Source organism: Tamandua tetradactyla, chromosome 6, assembly GCF_023851605.1.
Source record: "Tamandua tetradactyla isolate mTamTet1 chromosome 6, mTamTet1.pri, whole genome shotgun sequence".
In the NCBI taxonomy this organism is placed as follows: domain Eukaryota; kingdom Metazoa; phylum Chordata; class Mammalia; order Pilosa; family Myrmecophagidae; genus Tamandua; species Tamandua tetradactyla.
The window spans coordinates 35,179,356-35,200,235 of NC_135332.1; the positions used below are offsets into that span (position 1 = coordinate 35,179,356).

General features: G+C 38.1%; 1 protein-coding gene across 8 annotated transcripts in view; it reads left to right on the forward strand.

Moving 5' to 3' along the window:
* The window catches only part of LOC143685948 (uncharacterized), a 100,708-nt gene that overhangs the window by 38,674 nt on the left and 41,154 nt on the right, over positions 1–20,880 (forward strand). The window contains exon 4 of one of the 8 annotated variants that reach the window (XM_077163071.1): positions 1,579–2,074. The exons of the other annotated variants lie outside the window; for them this stretch is intronic. Coding sequence (XP_077019186.1) covers positions 1,579–1,606 — 28 coding nt within the window. The 3' untranslated portion in view covers positions 1,607–2,074. Of the gene's footprint in view, positions 1–1,578; positions 2,075–20,880 lie in introns of those variants that run through there. 8 annotated transcript variants of the gene reach the window in all.

Here is a 20,880-nt window from a genome sequence, read left to right on the forward strand (position 1 = left end):
CCCCTTGTGCGGCATAAAGCAAGTAGCGGAAACAGACTTCAGTTAAACATTTGTAAACTATAAATATAGTATAAATAATACCAATATAAAATATAAATAATGCTATACAGTAAAAGTATAAAATGAGAATATGTAAAACACCTGGTGACATAGAGTTATGAACTACTACCCACCTATAATGGAAAAGATACAGGCAGTCATTCTGAAATCCAAAATCAAAAGGTTTATATTCTATCCTCCCTGTGGAGAATTTATTTAGTCAAGTCCTGTAGCAAATACAGAGGTAAATAAGCATAGCCCCTACCTTCCAATAGCTCACAACTTACCAGGGTATGGAACAGACAGAAGTCCTGTTTCAATTGTGATGTTTTCATATCAGAAAAGCCCCATTTTAGGAAAAATAATGGCTTTGGAATTTAAGATAAATGTAAACATGAGTGAAACCCTGAACAGCATTAAAATTGTTCAGACATTTTCATTGCCACAAAAGTTTTTTTAAAAAGAATAAAGGGTGCACGGTTGTTTCAGTGGTAGAAGACTCACCTTCCATGCAGGAGACCCGTGTTCTATTCCCGGAGCATGCACCCCCCCCCCCGCCCCAAAATAAATAAATAGAATAGAATAAAACTTATTTAGGACTTTTAAATTTCAGCTTCTATGAACATCCCTCTTCCTAATCTCCGGGCAGCAGGTCTGCTCATATATTTCAGGGCCACATTCAATTTTATGCTAATTATTTGTCACAGTTAAGTGGCTAGCAATATTATATAAGCACCAATTTGTAATGTACATGTCACAAAGATAAAATAAAATATATCATGAAACTTGGCATGAATATAACTGAATGGATAATGAATAACCACTATCAGAGCAATTAGTAACCAAGAAATCCCCAACGTCCATCTCACAGGTCTAATGCTGGTGCCCCAAATATCATCAACACAGCCCATGTAGGGCTTTTTGTTTATACTTGACCATCACATAGAAATTGTTTTTCTTTGAGGAAGAAGCTCCATGCTATCATCCTAATTCAAAGAAAGTTACATAAATGCTAAAATATTAATACAGTAATACTGATATGATAATATAAATAAAGGTACACACTGAGTGTTTCAAAAGCAAAACACAATAAGCATTAATTTGGGTACAGAGAATCAGGGCATGCCTCTGTAAAAAGGTAAAAATTCTCCTATGGAAACTGCACCCCAATTGTATAAGAACCACCCCACATTGGGCAGATGTTGTGCATATGCAATGCACAGACACACACCTACACAGACACACAAAGGGGGAAGGAATGATCTACCCCCTGGTCTAATCTATCAGGGATAAAAGTCAAAGGACCCATTTGTGTTTTTTCCAAAGTACAGGCCCTAGATTGAGTATTTAACTGATTTCCCCTTTGTACTTCGACATGCTACAGTGGGATCCTGGTTACAGTTCATGCTGTAGTGAGCAAAATCTTGATCATACAGCAAAATCTGAGTGACTTTCACCTTTTAATTCTGTTCCAGGGAACCTAAGTCATAGGAAAGGAAAGAAAGAAATAGTCTGATATCCCCCCTGACATTTTTTCAGGTCCCAGCTGTGCAAGGACTCATTGTGAAGGACCATTCGGCTTTTATCAGCATTTGCACCAGGACTGACCATAATTTAGTGCTGTTCAGTCTTCCCCAAAACACCTGTGCCCTCCCTGCCAACACAGCAAAACTCAGAGAAATCTTTGCCAACCACAGGAAACAGTGCATCCAAGATACCCCTCTGCAGTCTCTTAAGGAGGCAGGAGACATGGCTACTGTCATAGGGAATGGGCTGGAGATTTATGGGGACTGTGATGGTGGTTCAAGGAGCTTATTCAAGCAGACATAACTCTTGGTAAAAGAGTCAGTCAAGCCATATAAAGATGCCACTAGGAAAATCACATCTGTCAAAGGCTGTGCTTATTAGCATTATGAAATCAAGGAATGCCATAAATCTTATGGATCATATAGATATACCCATCTCGACCCAAGCCATCTTGATATTTAGCAATATTGTTGTAACACCAATCAAAAGAGAACAGGCAATGCTTACTAGAGGAAGAAAACCCAGTGATTAAAATGGAAATATTAAGATAAGTTCTTGCATTTATAGAGTGCTCTTTAACTTACAAAGTGCTTTCATATTCGTTATCTTTTAAGGTCACTACAAACTTGTGAGCCAGGCATGCAAGTATTTTTTAACTTTTATAGGTGAGAAAACCTAAGCTCAAGATATAGTTTTAAAATTCGAAGGTCTTCAAACTTATTAATGTCTAAGCCAGGACAAAAGGGGCCTTTTAATTCCTGGTCTAAGTATCTTGACACTAGTTGAAAGAATGTCAAACAATGGCTTGTCTTATAAGAGCTTATAATTCATATAGAGTCTAATCTGCACCTAGCTAGGATGAAGAAGCATCCATCTTGCTTAGGGTAGTTTCTTTTATTACTCAACAATGCTGTTATGTGACCAAGGAAGAACTTCTTGCAGGATGGGAGCTAGTGATCAATCAGTGAAATCATAATTACCTTTACACTTATGTACTGCCTCATCGTTTACAAAATCCTGTCATAACAAAAATTTATATTATTGATTTCAACTCTGGTAGATATTTTTCAGGGGCAGGATTTGTGTTAAAATAAAGGAAACATATGCTCCCAATAGTGAAGGGCTTAACAAGAAAAATTCATTCGATTAATTAACTAAGACTCAAAACTTGTTATTCTTACTCTCAGGTCTGACATCAAACAATTATGACTATTCATATTGTGCCCTGTCAGTGCTGTAGAAAGGTTCACTTTATCTTCATCCCTGTCCAAGACCCCCACCTCCAGTGAACACATACCAATCACACACACACACACACACACACACACACACACACACAGCTATCTAGGTGGACGGTCACAGTGGTGAGGCAGCACATTGCATCTATCACACTAGAGTCCACACCAGAAAGTAGACATGACCATAGTCAAGTCTGGTTTTAAATTACACTTTTTGTAATCCTGTTTGGGGAGATGAATGAAGAAATTCCCTTGAAGTAGCAGCTGGATGTCAAAATTCCTTGACACTCTGTCAGTATAAGATACCAATCCGCAGTCTCTGAAAACTGCCAGTTGCGAAAAAACATGTTTAAACGTAAGAGCTAGGTTGTATGCAATCAGTCCAGGTGTTCATAAGACAGGGAAATGGCCCACGATTTAATTACATGGGAATGAATGTCTTTTTATGTTCTCAATCCAGTGTGTACCCTGGTTCTTACATCACTATCCCCTAGTCACTCACAGTGTCGTAGGCAAAGCACACCTTTGTTCCCTGTCATAGGCCCTGGTGACAGGAGGTTTTTAAACTATTTAGCTGCTTATACTTTTTATGATGCACAGACAAGGGGTAATTACATCTTACTGTCAATATCCTCAATGTTTTCTGGAAGCTGGTGATAATGTTGAAATATAGAATGGTAGTTTAAGTACGTGACCACAAGAGTCAAAGCTCACAGGTGTAGCTTTTGGCTCTACCATCGACCATCTTTTTGACCAATGGTAAATTATTAATTGTCATCTTACTTATCTGTAGCATTTGCAACAATTTATCACTTCTCACTGAAGTTGCTTTCTTCACTTGTCTTTCCACATACCACACTCCTAGTTTTCTCCTGACTCATACCAGCTCCTTTTCAGTATTGTGGACACATTCCTTCCTACCTCTTTGAACTGATAATGTTGAGGTGCCCCACAGGTCAGTCTTTGATTCTCCTTCCTCTTTCAAACATCCCTACTTCCTTAGTGATCGCAACCATTGCCCTGGCTTTAATTCCCTCCACAGGCACAGACTTCTTTCCTGGCATTCATTCCTATATGACCAACTCAGCATTTTCACGTGTATGCCTAAGAGGCACCTCAAACATAACCAAGTCCTCAACTGAGTTTAGGAACAACTCCCCCAAACCTGTTCTTCCTGCAAATGAGCCCCATGTCAGGGGATGGCAAGCACATCTTTCCAACATCCTTCTCTCTTTGGCTGCATTCAATCAGACAGAAATTTCTATCCTATCTTCCCATATATCTAGAATCCAGCCACTTATCACCTCCAATATTTTCAAGTTACCAAAATCTCCTGCCTAAGTTATTGGTATAGGTTCTTCTCTTGGCTTGTCTTCTTATCTGTTATCATTATAGCAGCAAGAATGATCCTGTCTAAAATATAAACAGATATTTGCCAGTTATTTGTTTGTCGACTCAGCTGTATACTATTGTTCTATATTCTCCACTCTATTGCCAAGGCTGAAAACATAAAAACTACATTTCTATGTCCCTTTTGCGAATTGTGCTCTTATTGGTTTCTGCCAATAAAAGGTACCAGTGAGATTTCAGCAGGTTGGAGGAAAGAAGCATACAGTTATCCTTTCCACTCACGGGGGCTAGGGGTGCAACACCTCTGCAACCTGGAAAAGCCATGTAAAATTGTTCGGTCCTCCCTTCATACCAAAGAAGAAGTCTAAAGTCTTTCTTTTTCTTTTATGAGATGTTTACCGTACCTTATTGTAAAATTTGGGTTATCTGGTCATAGGCTATAGTTAGGTCAATGTTAAGTAAAAATACTGAATATTTTATATGTTTCTGAGTTTCTAAACTTTTTCTTTGCCATCTTCTGGCCTTTGTGTGTCATTCTACAGCTTCTGCAAAATTCCCATTCAATGTCTTATGCTGACCCACGACATATTCATATGTAGGGAAAGTCATTGTGCTGGTTTGAAATGACGTACATACCCTAGAAAAGCCATTTTAATCTTAATCCCATTTTGTAAAGGCAGCTGTTTTCTAATCCCTATTCAGTATTGTATGTTTGAAACTGTGATTAGATCATCTCCCCAGGGATGTGATTTGAGTACTTGTTAAACTGGATTAGGTGATAATATGTCTCCTACCATTTGGGTGGGTCTTGAGTAGTTTCTGAAGTCCTATAAAAGAGGAAACACTTTGGAGAATGAGATTCAGAGAGGGCAGAGCAGAACACCATAGCCACAAGAAGCAGAGAAGGAGCCAGCAACCTTTGGAGATGAAGAAGGAAAATGCCTCCCAGGGAGCTTCAAGAAACAGGAAGCCAGGAGAAGAAGCTAGCAGATGATGTCGTGTTCACCATGTGCCCTTCCAGATGAGAGAGGAACCCTGACTGTGTTCACCATGTGCCTTTCTAGATGAGATAGAAACTCTGAACTTCATTGGCCTTCTTGAGTCAAGGTATCATTCCTTGATGCCTTACACTGGACATATCTATAGACTTGTTTTAATAGGGACTTCTTCTCAGCCTTAGAACTGTAAACTAGCAAGTTATTAAATTCCCCTTTTTTTTTTTTTATTTTATTTTTTTTTTTTATTTTTATTTTTTTGAGAAAGGGAGGAAGGGAAGGAAAGACAGAGAGAAGGAAGGAAGGATGGAAGGAAGGAAGGGAGGAAGAAAGGGAAACATCTTTAAACATTTTCTTGTTTTATTATATTTTGTTTGTTTTTGTTTGTTTTTTACATGGGCTGGGGCCGGGAATCGAACCGAGGTCCTCCGGCATGGCAGGCAAGCACTCTTGCCCGCTGAGCCACCGCGGCCCGCCCTAAATTCCCCTTTTTAAAAGCCATTCTGTTTCTGGTATATTGCATTTCATCAGCTAGCAAACTGGAACAGTCAGGAAGGGGATAACTGTATGTTTTCTCTGCTCCAGGCACCCTCAGTTGGGACACAAGAACAATTTAGGTAACTGTGGGCTCCATCATCATTGGAGGCTCAGATCATTAGTGAGTCCAGAATTATCAGCAGGGGCAGAAGCACTTGAGGAAGCAGCAGTGCTTCCTGTGGCATCCACAGCAGCGGCTCCAGCAGCGCTGGCCTTGGTGGTCATGGGGCCTGCAGTTGTCAGCAGAGGCACGCAGTGGGGCCTGTGGCAGCACTCTGACCACTAGAGAAATTCTCTTCTCTTCTGCTTTTCCAGCCCCAAGTCTTTCCATTAAATCATTGTATTTCTTTTTTTCCTGGCTGGACATTGACCTGTTCAACATATTTGTAGTATATCGAGGGAAGTCCTATAATCAAAGTGATATAGGTGGAGTTGTTGCAGAAAGAAATCAGCCATTAATTTCCTTATCATGGCAACAGTGAGAGAGGAAATTCCTGCTAAGGCTAAAAGTTAATAGGAGATGGGACTAAGAGAGGAAAATGATGATGTCCTCCTAAGAAGAGGAAATAGCAAGCATAAAGTTAGGTACCTGTTTATCTAGTATATTTGGGGAAGGACAACTCAAGGAGTTGGAATTAGAACATGAATTCTCTTTTTACAGTACCTGAAAATGGAGCATTATATATCTATTCAGAAAAGCCATCTACCATAGTTACATAATTGTATTCAGGTTCTTTTGGATTTCTTAATAAACATGATCTTCTTAACCTCCTTTTAACTGCACAGAAGTACAAACTCTAGAGGGCCAAGGGAAAAGTTTGGAATAAAAATTTTGACAGATGAGAAAATTAGCAGCTATGGAACCTAGTGGTTATATCAAAAATAAATTAATCAATGTTTATAAATTGCTTGGAGACTCTGTGTGAACATACACATATGAAAAGTTTTATCACTATTTTTCTTACCTAATGTGGTTGGTTATAAGAGTATTAGTGGGTGAGTGTCAGAGAGTAGGCAGCTGTCCAAGTTAAGTTTTAGAAGGACAATTTTGTATTAAGAAAATGGTAAATTTCTATTAAATTTTGTTAAGATTGCTTTGCTATAACAAACAATAATAGTTACAAATAATTGAAAAATAAAACAAGTCCAGGCATGTGTGATGTCCTTAATGCATGCCTTAGGCATGTGATAATTCACAATGATAGAATCAAATTGACTTTAATCAAGAAGCCTGCATTAATGACCTAGTAATTCATACCCTGTTGTCTATTCATTGCTATAACAACATGAACATCTTTACAAGTTCAAAGATCAAGTTTTTCCATGTGCACAAATACAAAAAAATTTCAAAATGCTGATTAAGAGCAGATATCCTTTTCCTACTGCCAGTATTTAACATTAATTGCAAAATCTTTAAGATCCTTTGTCTTCAAAATGTCACATTTTAGGGTACAAAACAAGATGTGAACATGGCAATTCTTTTCACTTTCCATCTTGTTAGATTGTTCCTGTGATACAGTTAAACAGACCATGAAATGGACTCTTTGAAAATTAAATTTCAATAGATTAAAATCTATGGGAATTTTCACACATTTACTCTTTCTATCTCATAAGTGAAACATCCTGAAATAGTTCATTTTTAAGTCTCAGATTAGTGCCTTAAATAAAGATAATCTGATTTTATTAGTCTCCAAATTTCTTTTTCTTGCATGCACACTTGTTTTCGGAAAGTGTTTCCAAGTTCTGCAGTTGCCGAAAGACCACACATTTCCAGGTACCTGGCAAGCGGCAAACAGTAAGATTGTCTGGTTAATATTTTTGTTTTACAGTGACATACCCTAAGGAAAATTAATTAAATCCTAGAATCCTGTCTCTGGGATGCCCAGGGATACTAAGGTGAGCAATTCTAGGAGACACCATTAATGTTGTAATCTATTGGAATCTTGCCCTCATACCTTCCTGCTTAGGCATCTCCAGGGCAAATATGATGAGATTATGACTATTTCAGCCCAGGCTTCCAGCACTGAGGGGTGGTTCATTCAATGCATGACTTTTACTCTTTTTTAGCTAGCCCTGAGGTCTTGAAAGATGTCACTATTGTTTATGATTTCTTGGCTTAATATATCACCAAGGATCCAGCCAGTAGAATAGATGCCCAAAAAAGCATCAGACATTTTTCATTTTAAGTTCTCCCCTTTCCCCATTCCAAAGACAACTGCTGAACACTGCAAGACTTCTGAGCTGGACCATACTGCCCTTTCTTCTCATGCCATTTACTGCTTTCAGACTTTGATGATTCTCCAAGGCCTAATGACTAAGTTCAGACATATCAGTTCAGCATTCAGTCAGACCCCAGTTTATTTTTTCAGCATCATTTCCTACCATGTTCTCCCATTTCCCAGGCACAGAAATCTCCAGGCACAATGGATTCCTCCACGTTTTTCAATAAGGTCACGTCCTTTGATACTTCTGTACCTGTGGTTGCAATATTCTCAGTGCTTAGTATAACCTTCTGAATTTTCACCCTTGGAAAAATTGTATTAGTCCTTCTAAATTAGCATTTTCCAGTGATACATTGACTTGCCTATCAGATGGATTTGTTCACCCTACAAATATTAGGGGCCTCCTATCTCTTGGTCCTTAAAGTTGGAGACACAATAGTGAAAAGAACACATTTTCTGACCTCAACAACATTATGATCTCTAATACACAGGTAAGATGATCAGAATATTAAGTGCTATGATAGGAATAAGTCTGTGTTATACCTACCGCAACTCAGGAGACTCAATAAAATGGTGTGATATCCAAGCAGAGACCTGAAGGAAGAGAAGGCATTAAGTGGGTAAGGAGGAGAGGGTCTCATTTTCATTAAAAAGTCTAGCTTTCCTCAAACTACAATACAATACTTTGAAATTGATAAAGCTTTTATATACATAATTCCCTTTAATCCTTACAGCTCTGAATTAGATTTTATTATTCCCATTTTGCAGATGAGACAAGGTTTAGTTTTAGAGAGTGAGTTTTAAATAGGTCTACCGCCTCATTTTAGCCAAATGGTGATTTCGGGTCATGTTACCTGTGAATTAGTCAGGGTTCAATTAGAAGAAAGAAATCACACAATAACTTGAGCAGGAAAAGTTTAAAGAATTGGCAACTTTAAAGGGGAGTAACTATCAAGATGTAAAGAGAATTCTTAAGCCCACCCTATGGCTGAGGGTGAATACCCAGAAAAAAAGGACAAACTGGAAGAAAACCCACCACCCCAAAGCTGAGATTCAGGCTTTGGTAGAGAAGATGTGGTTGCAGTCTCGATAGTAGAAGAGTTCACGGGGTTGCCTAGGCCAGACCTTGTCCATAGTCTCTGGACAATCATAAAATACCCCCTGCAAAGTTCAGGTAAGACGGAGGCTGGCAAGCAGACAAGCAGAGGAACTCAGGGTGCCCGGACCCTGCTCACTGAGGCCTGGGGTGCATGGTGCCTGCAACAGGAAGAGCACGAGAAATAAACCTCCAAGAGTCAGATGGGAATCAACGGGAGCCAGAGGGAACCAGGGAATCAGGAGCCTCCTTGAGAGCAAGGCAGCCCACATCCTGGAGTATGTATTTGAAGTAACTAAGTCTTGGAGAATTTCATGTCAGAAAAAGAAGAGAAAATGCATCTTACTATGGCTGCACCTGGCAAGGCATGAAAAAAGGTGAAGCCATACAGATTTTGTGTGTGTGTGTTGTATGGCGGGGGTCACATTTCATTATTTTTCCATGTGAGTATCCCATTATTGCAGCACCATTTGTTAATTTTTTGTTTGTTTTCATTGGTTTGTTTGTTTTGGGAAGCGCATGGGCCGGGAATCGAACCCAGGTCTCCTGTATGGCAGATGAGAATTCTACCACTGAACTATGCTCGCACTCTCCATACGAAGTATCTTCTTTTATCACCCCTCTATTCTCTATCAGAGTAAGATGCTCCAAGCCAAGAGAGGGAGCTTTCAGAACCTGTTTTTAAGTTAAAGGAAAATGTAGAACATGGAGAAAGTTACCCGGCACCATAAAAGATTTTAAATAGACACCAGAAAGGGTTAGTAGTTGTTAAGACTTGAGTAAAATGAACTCTTTATGTATATTCCTATTTAGGCTTATGATAAAGAGGAAGGACAGAGATTTTAGAATCAGCTGCCCTTTTCTGCAGTTCCATCACATTGTGCTTGAATTACAATCAGCCATCAATACTGCTCCTTTCCATGCTCTCTCTCTAATTGATTGTCACTCACAACATCTGAGGTAGATATTATCATAATTGCTTCACATACCAAGAAACTGAACCCTAAAGAGATCGTAGCCAGAAAGCAAGAAGCAGAACAAAGGTTCAGTTGCTGGTCTGTCTTTCCCCAAATTTCAGCTTCTTTCCACATTCCATAGCACTAGGCCAATAGATGCAGACTTATTCAGCAAAAAATTATTTTCTTCATTTTACACTTCATTATTTATTAAATACAGATGATGCATAAACAGCTTTTGTACCAGATCCGGGAGTAATTATTATTGTGTTTACTAAGAATTGAAGGAATAGGACAGAGGCATATCAGACAGTCTAAACCTTGAGATGCTTGTTAAGATGAGATGGTTGATTATCTGACATTTAATAGGATCCAGAAAACATTGCCGGTAGCAGTATAGTGTGGAATAAAAGAGGGGAACACTTAAGAGAAATATAAAGTTCCTGTCATCACTAAGAAAGAGATCCAGTAAAGCAGCTCTAAAAACCCACAGTGGCAGATAATTATCCCAGAGCAGAAACATCACCTTAAGAGAGATGGAATAAAATGATCACGGTCAATGTGATACCAGAAAATAATTAAAAGTTTTGACCAATAGGCCATGGTATCTCTTGGTGATTTTGACTCATATCAGATTTTTTACTTTACAGCAAGTACAAAATCAAATGCTTCCTTAACCTTTAAGCTGCCCATCTTTACTCAGATGACTTGAACTAGTCAAGAGGTTTAATGCTTGCCTAGAAAAAGCATTTCCTGGAGGCTTTTATTCTTATTCAGAAATAAAATTGGGACATTCAATCAATAAATATTCTCCACATGCCCTTGTATAAAACTGTGAAGCTAAGGAAATCCATCCTGAGACACCTTTGGTCAATCTCTTCTTTGCATGCAGTCTATCTTCCTAGAGTCAGCTCTACTCTCACCCCTAGATATCTAGTGAATTCATTTCTTTCTCCTCCCCATTTATATCTGTAAATCTAATTCTCAGGTGATATGAAATGCATTCATACCAATTTATGCCTGATTGATTGCATTCATTATATATTGTTGTATAACAAATTACTACAGCTTAGTGGCTTAAAAGAACACGCTTATCATCTCACTTTCTGTGTCTCAGGATTCTGGGCATGGCTTAGCTGGGTCCCCTATTCAGGGTCTCTGTGTTAGTCAGGATTCTCTGGTGGTGGGGTGGTACTTATTTTAAGGAATTAGTTCATATGATTTGGGGCCTGAAAAGTTCAAAATTTATAGGGCAGAATGGCAGTCTGAACATTCAAGCAAGTGTGCTATTATAGTCTTGAGTGGGGCAGGCCAGCAGGCTGGAAACTCCGACAGGAGTTGATATCTTAGTCCTGAGGCAGATGCTAATCACATCTACAAAATACCTTCGACAGCAACATCTACACAAGGGTTTGACCAAACAACTGGGCACCAGAGCCCAGCCAAGTTGACACATACAATTAACCATCACTGTCTCACGAAGCTCCAGTATGTTAGCTAGTGTACATTCATGTCTGGGGAAGAATCTGTTTCCAAGTTCACTCAGGTTGTTGGGGAAATTCATTCCTTATGGCTATAGGATTAAGAGGTTCAGGTTTTGTCCAGAAGCTTCTCTGGGCTCCTAGAGGCTGCCCACTCTTTCTTGTCATGGAGACTTCTCCAACATGACCAAATACTTCATCAAGACAGAAAGGAGAGGCGTCTCTAGAGCGAGACCATTAACAAGATAGGGTCTTATATAAGGTAACATGATCAGGAGTGACATTCCATCCCCCTTGCCTTGTGCTATTGATCAGAGGCAAGACACAGGTCCTTAGCCACACTCACGGGAAGGGGACCACATAAAGTCATGAACACTCAGAAGCCAGGAAATATGGGCAGCCAGAGTCTTTCTGCCATACTTTTCCATGTGTATGTGTTTTTAAACATGAACCGAAGGATTAATGTTACAAAGAAGCTTGTCCAAATAGTCAGTTATGGTGATGGACACTGAACAGGAGAAGCATCTGAGCAAGAGAGGCTAGGAATAAATCTGCCTGATGTCCTGATCCAGTGCTCTCTGCTAACAGCATAGACCTGCTCAGCATGCTAGCAGCTTTCTTCCACACGCATCATGTTGCATTCACATGAACAAGCAATAACAAGCGATGGGATCCTGGGCACATTATATAACTTTCATAACTCTAAATTTAGTTATCTGTAAAGTTAATAATAATCATACCTAACTGGTAGGTTTGCTATCCAAATTAAATGACTTTATAGATTAAAAAGACCTGGTATATAGAGTTGTTTCTCGCTCTCTGTACTTTGCCACCTCCTCCAGCAAATAAAATGTATTTGCAAGGGTAGTTCAGTGGTAAAATTCTCACCTGCCCTGCAGGAGACCCGGTTTCAATTCCTGGCCCATGCATTTCCCAAACAAGCAAACGAAACAAACAAACAAGGAAAAATTCGGCAAATGGTGCTGTAATAAGGGCATACTCATGTGGAAGAAGAATGAAATGTGACCCCTGCCATATAGCATACAAAAACAATGTAATCGTACAATGAATTTACCCTTAAGATCCCAAGCAGCAAAGACAATTATGTATCTCAACAAGGGTTTTCAAAAAAAGATAAACAGTCTTTCTTTTATTACTCATCCGTAATTCAGTGAGAGCTACCTTCACACACACATACAAAAAACCTGTTTTAAAATTTGAAATTTATTACTGTATTATTTTTGTAAAAATTCAATCATATATAAAAAAATCCCCTCTGACTACCACCCTCAGTTCTGGGTGGTAACAACTTTTATTGATTTCATGTGTATTATTCTGTTTATTCTGTAAGAATTTCCTGTATAGTATTCCAGAACTTTTACTCTGCAGTTATAATCAATTCTATAGATAATCTTGTATGTTTCTTTTCTAATATATAAATGGCATTATACTTTCCTCAATACTCTCTACTGCTCTTTTTCATCAGGCATATTTCCTGGAGTTATATCCGTGTTAGCACATATAGAGTAATATTATTATTTTTAACTACTCCATGATAATTCCATGTTCACAACTGTCCTAATGGTGGACACTTAGATTTTTCTTCTTTCTTTTTAGCTATCATAACAAATGCTTGAATGAAATTCCTTTAATGTGTCTCAATGTGCAGATGTAAAACTGCATTTTTGCAATAAGAAACAAGGAAGGAAAAAGGAAAAAAGGTCGATGCACCTTTAACTACAGGCATTTTTATTTTTAATATATTCTATAAAAATGGTCATTCCAATTTATACTCCACTCAGCAGTGAAATATTTGTTTTAGTTAAGTATGGCATTATGGGTAAAGTGTCTACTACAGCCTTGGCATATATTAAAGTGCTCAGTAAATATTAGATATTATTATTGCAGAACACTAAAAATGAGCTATTTTCTGGTAGTTTGACTTGATGGAAGGATAGAGTCTGGAAGAATAGCTAGGAGAGTTGGATAAGTTTCAATAAGCGTAAAACATGATGGGAATGTAAGAATATGAAATTCAAATCAGCAACCTCACGAAAACAAATTTCATATTTCACAATGGATTTTGCCTAAGGCAAATTCAGATTATACTTAGAACACACACATATATATAGAAATTATTGACATATCTGGCACAGAGGTATAGCCACCATTTATAATTAAATTGGTGAAGTTAAGTTTTCAAGTACTAGTTCATATGAAATAAAATATTTTCATACTTTTTACACATGTTGGATTAAAAAAGACCTTAAATTTAATTTGAATGAATAAATGTGAACACATAACTGAACCTGACTTAAAAAAAATGACGTATCAGCCCTAGCCTCTTGCCAACTATAATGTATTATTAACATAAGGTAAATCCTAAATGATAAAATTAAGTAACGAATGACAGGATTTCTCTTTTAAAACATTCAAGGTATTTGACTCTTTGAGAAACTTTAGGAAGAATTGAATTGGGTATCTACTGAACGGAACTAGTAAAAACAGGAATAGGGCCTGAAAAGTGAGCTCTTAGCTAATGTTTTTTAGGAAATATGGTATTGATAGCACAGGATTGTGCTATTAAAAATATTCTTCATATTTTTTTTCATTCCCTTTGGTTTTATTAATCAATTTTTACTTAAGAACAATATTTGTAAATGGAGAAAATTCAACTGAACAAGAGGGATTATAGTAACAATCAAATCTCGCTCCCACCCCCAGAGCCTCTACCTCTAATTGTTTCTCTAGAAGTAACTCCTGTTGCCAGTTTCTTCTCTATTCTTCCGGAAATATTCTGTTTATGCAGGCACATATGATTTTGCTTGCATATTTTCCCCAGCAATGGAAGAATTACCCAAATACTAATTTACATTTTTCATTCAATAATACATCTTAAACACAATTCCATGTTAGTACATGGATCTACCTATTTTAATTCTCTACAGTGTTCCATTCTGCAAAAATATCATTTTTATTTACTCAATCCCACTATGATAGCTACTTAAGCTGCTTCCTTTCTTCTGTTATCATGCTGCAGTGAACTCCTTTGAAAATGTATTTATGCTCAAATGAGCAAACATCGCTAAAGATTATTTATATCATTAGAAGGAAATTGCTTGGGTCAAAAGATATGTGTCTTTTTACTTTTGATAAATATTGCCAAATTGCAATGAAGCTTGTGTATTTACACTCCCACACATATTTCATTAAATTTCTGTTTTTCAAAGTTTCCCCATATATTGTGATTTGTCAAGCAGAGTTTTTGGTGTTTTATTTTTGCATGGGCAGGCACTGGGAATTGTACCCGGATCTCTCACATGGCAGGCAAGAACTCTGCCTACTGAGCCACCGTGGCCTGCCCTGTCAAGTAGTTTTTATTATTTGTCAATCTGATAGATGATAGATTGCTTTTATTTAATTCATAGTGAGATTCACTTTTATTTTACTACCCATTTATATTTTACAGACTGGCAGTTTGTGATCTTGGCCCACATTTCTATTGAGTTCACGTTCTTTTCTAATTGACTATATACCTTTCCCGTGTATTAAAAGAAGTAGGTTTTTTGTGATTGGTTGAAATTATTTTCCCCCTCTTGGTCACTAATCTTTTGAATTTATTTTTGTTATTTTTCTAGTGTACAAAACTTAATTATAATTTTTTTATTCAACAAGTATATCAACACTTTTCTTTTTGGCTTTTGAGGATAATTTCCTCCTCAGAAAGATTTTCCCCACTCCAAAAGTATAAAATAGTAATTTGTTCTAGGAAATCACCAACTTCATGCATGTTTTCAAGCTATTTGCAAATACTCAACAAAACAGCGTCTTGTAAACTATGGTTATATTCTCAGCCCTATTTCCCTATTTTTTATTTTGTGTTTATGTGCTCTCCCCCTACCCCCTTTGTTGATTAAATAATTGCTCAACTTCCAATGATATTTTTTCCCAAAAGAACCAGCTCGTAAGCTGATTTATTAATGTATTCTTTTTCTCTTTTCTTTTTCACTAGTTTCAGCTTTTATCTCCACTTGATTCTTGGGTATTTTTGGTTATTTTTTCTGACTGATTTATCTATTTCACATTCAGTTTTTATGGTTAGCATTTTCCCTTTATATAGGTTTCTTTTGTTGCATTTTTTTCCTTCTGAATTCCTAAATAAAGCTTTAAGTCTTTTACTTTTCCAAGTAATTGTTTGTTTGTATGTTTAGGTACTGTTTTAGTTTACTAAAACTGCCAGAGTGCAATATATCACAAATGGGTTGGCTTTTACAATGGGGATTTTTTTTTTCTTCATGGGCAGGCACCAGGAATCGAACCCAGGTCTCTGGCATGGCAGGTAAGAACGCTGCCACTGAGCCACTGTGACCTGCCCTACAATGGGGATTTTTTAGTTTACAAATTTATGGTTCTAAGGCCATGAAAATGTTCCAATTAAGGCATCAACAGGACAATACCTTTTCTGAAGAAAGCTGATGGTATCTGGAGTTCCTTTGTCACATGATAAGGCGCACGACTGGTATCTGCTGATCCTTCTCTCCCATGTTTCACTGATTTCAGGTTCTGGCTCTTTCCATTTCTGTGGGTCCTTGCTTTCATCTCTGGGGCATTTCTCTCCAAGGTCTCTTAGCTTTTCTATCTTTTATCCTCTCATAAAGGGCTCCAGTAAAGGATTAAAACCAACCTTGAATTGGGTGGGTCACATCTCAATTGAAACCACCTAAGCAGAGGTCCCACCCAAGATAGGTCTCCACCCACAGGGGTAGATTAAAAGAACATGGGCTTTTTGGGTACATAACAGCTTCAAGCCAGCACCAGTATTGATTTCTTCCCCATTTATTTTAAGATACAACAGAAACAAATTGATTTGTAAATACATGTAATTTATTTTTCCATTTGGAAAATGTATGGATATTTCTTGGCTAAGCATAATAGATATACCTTTATAAAAATAAAAGGCAGAACCCATGATAGAGAAAAAGGAAATCTAATGGACAATTTTGTTATATATGTTTCCGTTTGCTAATGCTGCTGGAATGCAATATACCAGATATGGATTGGCTTTTCCAAAGGGAAATTATTAGGTTACAAATTTACTGTTCTAAGGCCATGAAAATGTCCAAATTAAGGCATCCAGAGAAAGATACTTTGACTGTGAAAGATACTTTGCCTGCTGGCATCTGAAACACCTGTTAGCTGGAAAGGCACACACATGGTGATGTCTCTTGGCCCTTCTCTCACAGCTTCTGGTTTCAAAAGGCTCTCTCAGCTTCTGGCATCTCCTGGTTTTTTTTCCCTTCTGCATCTCCAAATATCTGTGTCTTCTCCGAAATGTCCCTCTCTTAAAGGACTCCAATAAGCATATTAAGACCCACCTTGAATAGGAGGGTAATACTTCCATGGAAACAACATAATCAAAAGGTCCCAACTATATAAATCTGCACGTCCCCCCAAAACTGCATTAAAAGATCATAACTTTTCTGGGGTACATTACAATTTCAAACAAGCACAATGTACAATTGTCCATAGTATCTTCTTATAGTAATTTTTATTTCAGTGGGGTAAATAGTAATGTTCCCTTTTCATTTCTGATTTTAGTCATTTGTATACTCTTTTTTTTCTTCTTCATTCTAGCTAAAGTTTTGTCAATTTTATTGCTCTTTTCAAAGAACCAGCTTTTGGTTTTTTGATTCTTTCTATTTTTTTGTCATCTGTTTCATTTATCTTCATTATAATCTCTGTTATTTCTTTTCTTCTATTGCTTTTGGGCTTAGTTTGCTTTTCTTTTTCTAGTTCTTCCAGTTCTAAGGTTAGTTCTCTGATATGAAATATTTCATCTTTTTTAAAGTAAGCATTTAGAGTTATAAGTTTTCCTCTCAGCACTGCCTTTATGGCATCCCATAATTTTGGCTTGCTGTATTTTCATTTCCTTCAGGATATTTCCTAATTTTGCTCGTGATTTCTTCTTTAGACCATTGGTTGCTCAATAATACATTGCTTAATTTCCATATACTTTTAAATTTTCCATTTCTCCCTTTCTTATTGACTTTCAGCTTTATTCCATTATGGTCAGAGGAGATACGTTGTGTGATTTCAAGATTTATTAATGTATTGGGACTTTTTTGTGACCTAACATATGGTCTATCCTGTAGAATGATCCATGTGCACTTGAGAAGAATGTATATTCTGTAGTTGGGTGAAGTGGTCTATGTATGTCTGTTAAGTCTAGTTGGTATAGAGTATCATTCATGTCTTGTATTTCTTTATTGATCTTCTGTCTAGATGTTTCATCCATTATTGAAACTGGTGCACTAAAGTCTCCTACAATTAATGTAGAACCATGCTGTATCTTAAACATTTTTTATGCATTACCATTGAAGAACAGTGAATTACATGCTCTAACAAAAAAGTTGTTTTAATCTTAATCCACTTTCCTTTAGGTTGAATTCATTTGTAAATACATCCTTTGACGATGTTTTATCTGTTAAAGTGTGGGCTCATTCATGAATAGGATCTTCTAAAATCTTATTTAGGTGTGGTCAAACTGAATGAGGATGGTCCTTAATCTGTTTTGGTGGAGACCTTATTAAAAGAGAAAATTCAGATATAACCAGAGGAGAGAGAAGCTGGAAGTCAGTGGGAACCAGAAGAGCAGACATAAGGAATGAGAGATCACCATGTGATAAGAGGCAGATGTGCAAGTCAAGAAACTCCAAGGGTTTCAGCAAGTCAATACCAGAGCCCTGCAGGCTTTGAGAAGCACACAGGATCTGGCTGATGCCTTGATTTTGAATTTCTAGCCTCCAAAACCATAAGCCAATAAATTGTATTGTTAAGGCAGCCTATTGTATGGTATTTCACATAACAGCCTGTCAAACTAATGCAAACAAATTTAATTGTAAATTCAACCTTGTAAGGTAGGTGTGCCAGTCTGAAGCTATTATGTACCCCAGAAAAGCCATGTTTTAATCCTGTTCCAATCTTGTGTGAGCAGCTGTTTCTTTTAATCCTGATTTAGTACTATAGTTTGGAAACTTTGGATTAGATTATTTCCACAGAGATGTGGTACACTCAATTGTGAGTGTGACCTTTTGATTAGATGGAGATGTGACTCCACCCATTTCAGGTGGGTCTTGATTACTGGAATCCTTTCAGAGAACAAACATTTTGGAGAAAGTTAGAGCTGACAGAGAGAGCAGAGACATGGATGCTTGGAGATTTTTAGAGCCCAACAGATGTCATGATAAGGTGTTATGTAAACCAGAACCTGGAGAGAGCCAAGAGAAGCCAAGAGATGAAAACCAGCCCTGGAAAGACAAAGTCAGGAACCCCCACACGAACAGAGGCTGAAAGCAGTGGAGCCCAGGAGCAAGGGATCAGCAGATGCCAGCCCCATGGCTTCCCAATAACGAGGTGCTCCTGACCCATTGGACTTTCTTCAATTAAGGTATCTTTCCCTGGATGCCTTAGTTTTAGATGCTTAGAACTGTAAAGTTGTACTTATTAAATTCCCTTTATAAAAGTCATTCCACTTCTGGCATATTTCATCCTGGCAGCTTAACAAACAAATACAGTAGATATTGTGATATATTCACTCAGACAACAAAGATTTCCAAGTATATCGAATACAAATGACAAACTGCAGAACAGCATATATAACATATTTTTGCAGAAATCTACTCCAATTACAGCTGCTGTTCCAGATATATGATCATTGCTTGAGCAAATCAATATATCCCCTTGCACCTGGTATGCAGCTTTTGATCTGGCAAATGCTTTTTTTTCTCAATTGCTATTAGTAAAGACCACCAGTTACAGTTTGCTTTGATTAGGCAAGACTGGTAATACACCTTCACCATCCTACATCAACTCTCTAGCCCTGTCTCATAATCTTGTCTGCAGGGATCTTGATAGTCATTCTCTCCCACAAGATATCACACTAGTCCATTATATTGATGATATCATGTTGATTGAACCTAGACAATAAGAAGTAGCACCCACTCTAGACTTATTGGTAAGGCATTTTTGTGTCAGAGAGTGGGAGATAAATCCACAAAAATTGGGGGGGTTTCCATCTCAGTGAAATTTCTTGGTGTTGAGTATCACAAAGCATGTTGAGATATCCTTTACCATGTGAAGGAGAAGCTGTTGCATCTGGCACCTCCTGCAACCATAAAAGAGGTACAATGCCTGGTTGGCCTCTTTGGAGTTTGGAGATAACATATTCTTCATTGAGTGTGCTACTTCAGCACATTTACTGAGTGATCCAAAAAACTGCTAGTATTGAATGAGGATCAGAATAAGACAAGGCTCTGCAACACATACAGGCTGTTCTTCAGCTGCTCTGCCTCTTGAGCCATATGATCCAGCAGATCCAATGGTGCTAGAAGTGGCAGTGGCAGATAGAGATGCTGTCTGAAGTCTTTTACAGGCTTCTGTACGGGAATCACAATGTAGACTCAGAATTTGGGACAAGTCTAGCATCCTCTGCAGATAACTATTCTCCTCTTGAGGAGCAGTCTTTGACCTGCTACTGGACCTTGATAGAGACTGAACTCTTAGCCATGGGCCACCAAATTTCCATGAGACCTGAGTTGCCTATTATGAACTGGGTGTTATCTGACCTGCCAAGCCATAAAGTTGGAGTACACAACCACACTTTATCATAAACTGGAAGTGATATATATGTATCACATAAGTTACATGAGGAAGTGGCCTCAATGCCCATGCCCCCCACATGCCCCCATCTCCCACTTATACCACATTACCTTCTCTTTCCCAGTCCACAGTTATGGCTCTTGGGGAATTACTTACAATCAATTGATTGAGGAAGAGAAACTGGGGCCTGGTTTACAGATGGTTCTGCATGATATGCAGGTACCACCCAAAAGTGAACAGCTGAACTGCTGCAGCCCCTTTCTGGGATGTCCCTGAAGGACAGTGGTGAAAGGAAATCCTCCCAGCAGTGGAATTTCAAGTAGTGCAGCATGTTGTTCATTTTACTTGGAAAGAGGACTGGCCAGATGTATGTTGTGTACTGATTCATGGAATGTTGATAACAGTTCAGCTGGATGCTCAGGGACTTGCAAGGAACATGTTTGGAAAATTGGTGATAAAGAAGTCTGGGGAAGAGGTATGTAGATAGGCCTTTATGAGTGGGCATAAAACATGTAGAGTTTGTGTTCCACTTCAGCAAATATTTTAATAACTAGATAAGATGACCCATTCTGTGGATACAAGTAGGCCTGTTTCCCAAACCACTCCTGTCATCTTGCAATGGGCTCATGAGCAAAGTGGCCAAGGTGGTAGGGATGGAGGTTAGGCAGGACTCAGCATCATGGATTTCCACTCATCAGGGCTAACCTGACTACAGCCACTGCTGAGTGCCTAATCTGCCAGCAGCTGAGACCCACACACAGTTCCAATATGGCAGCATTCT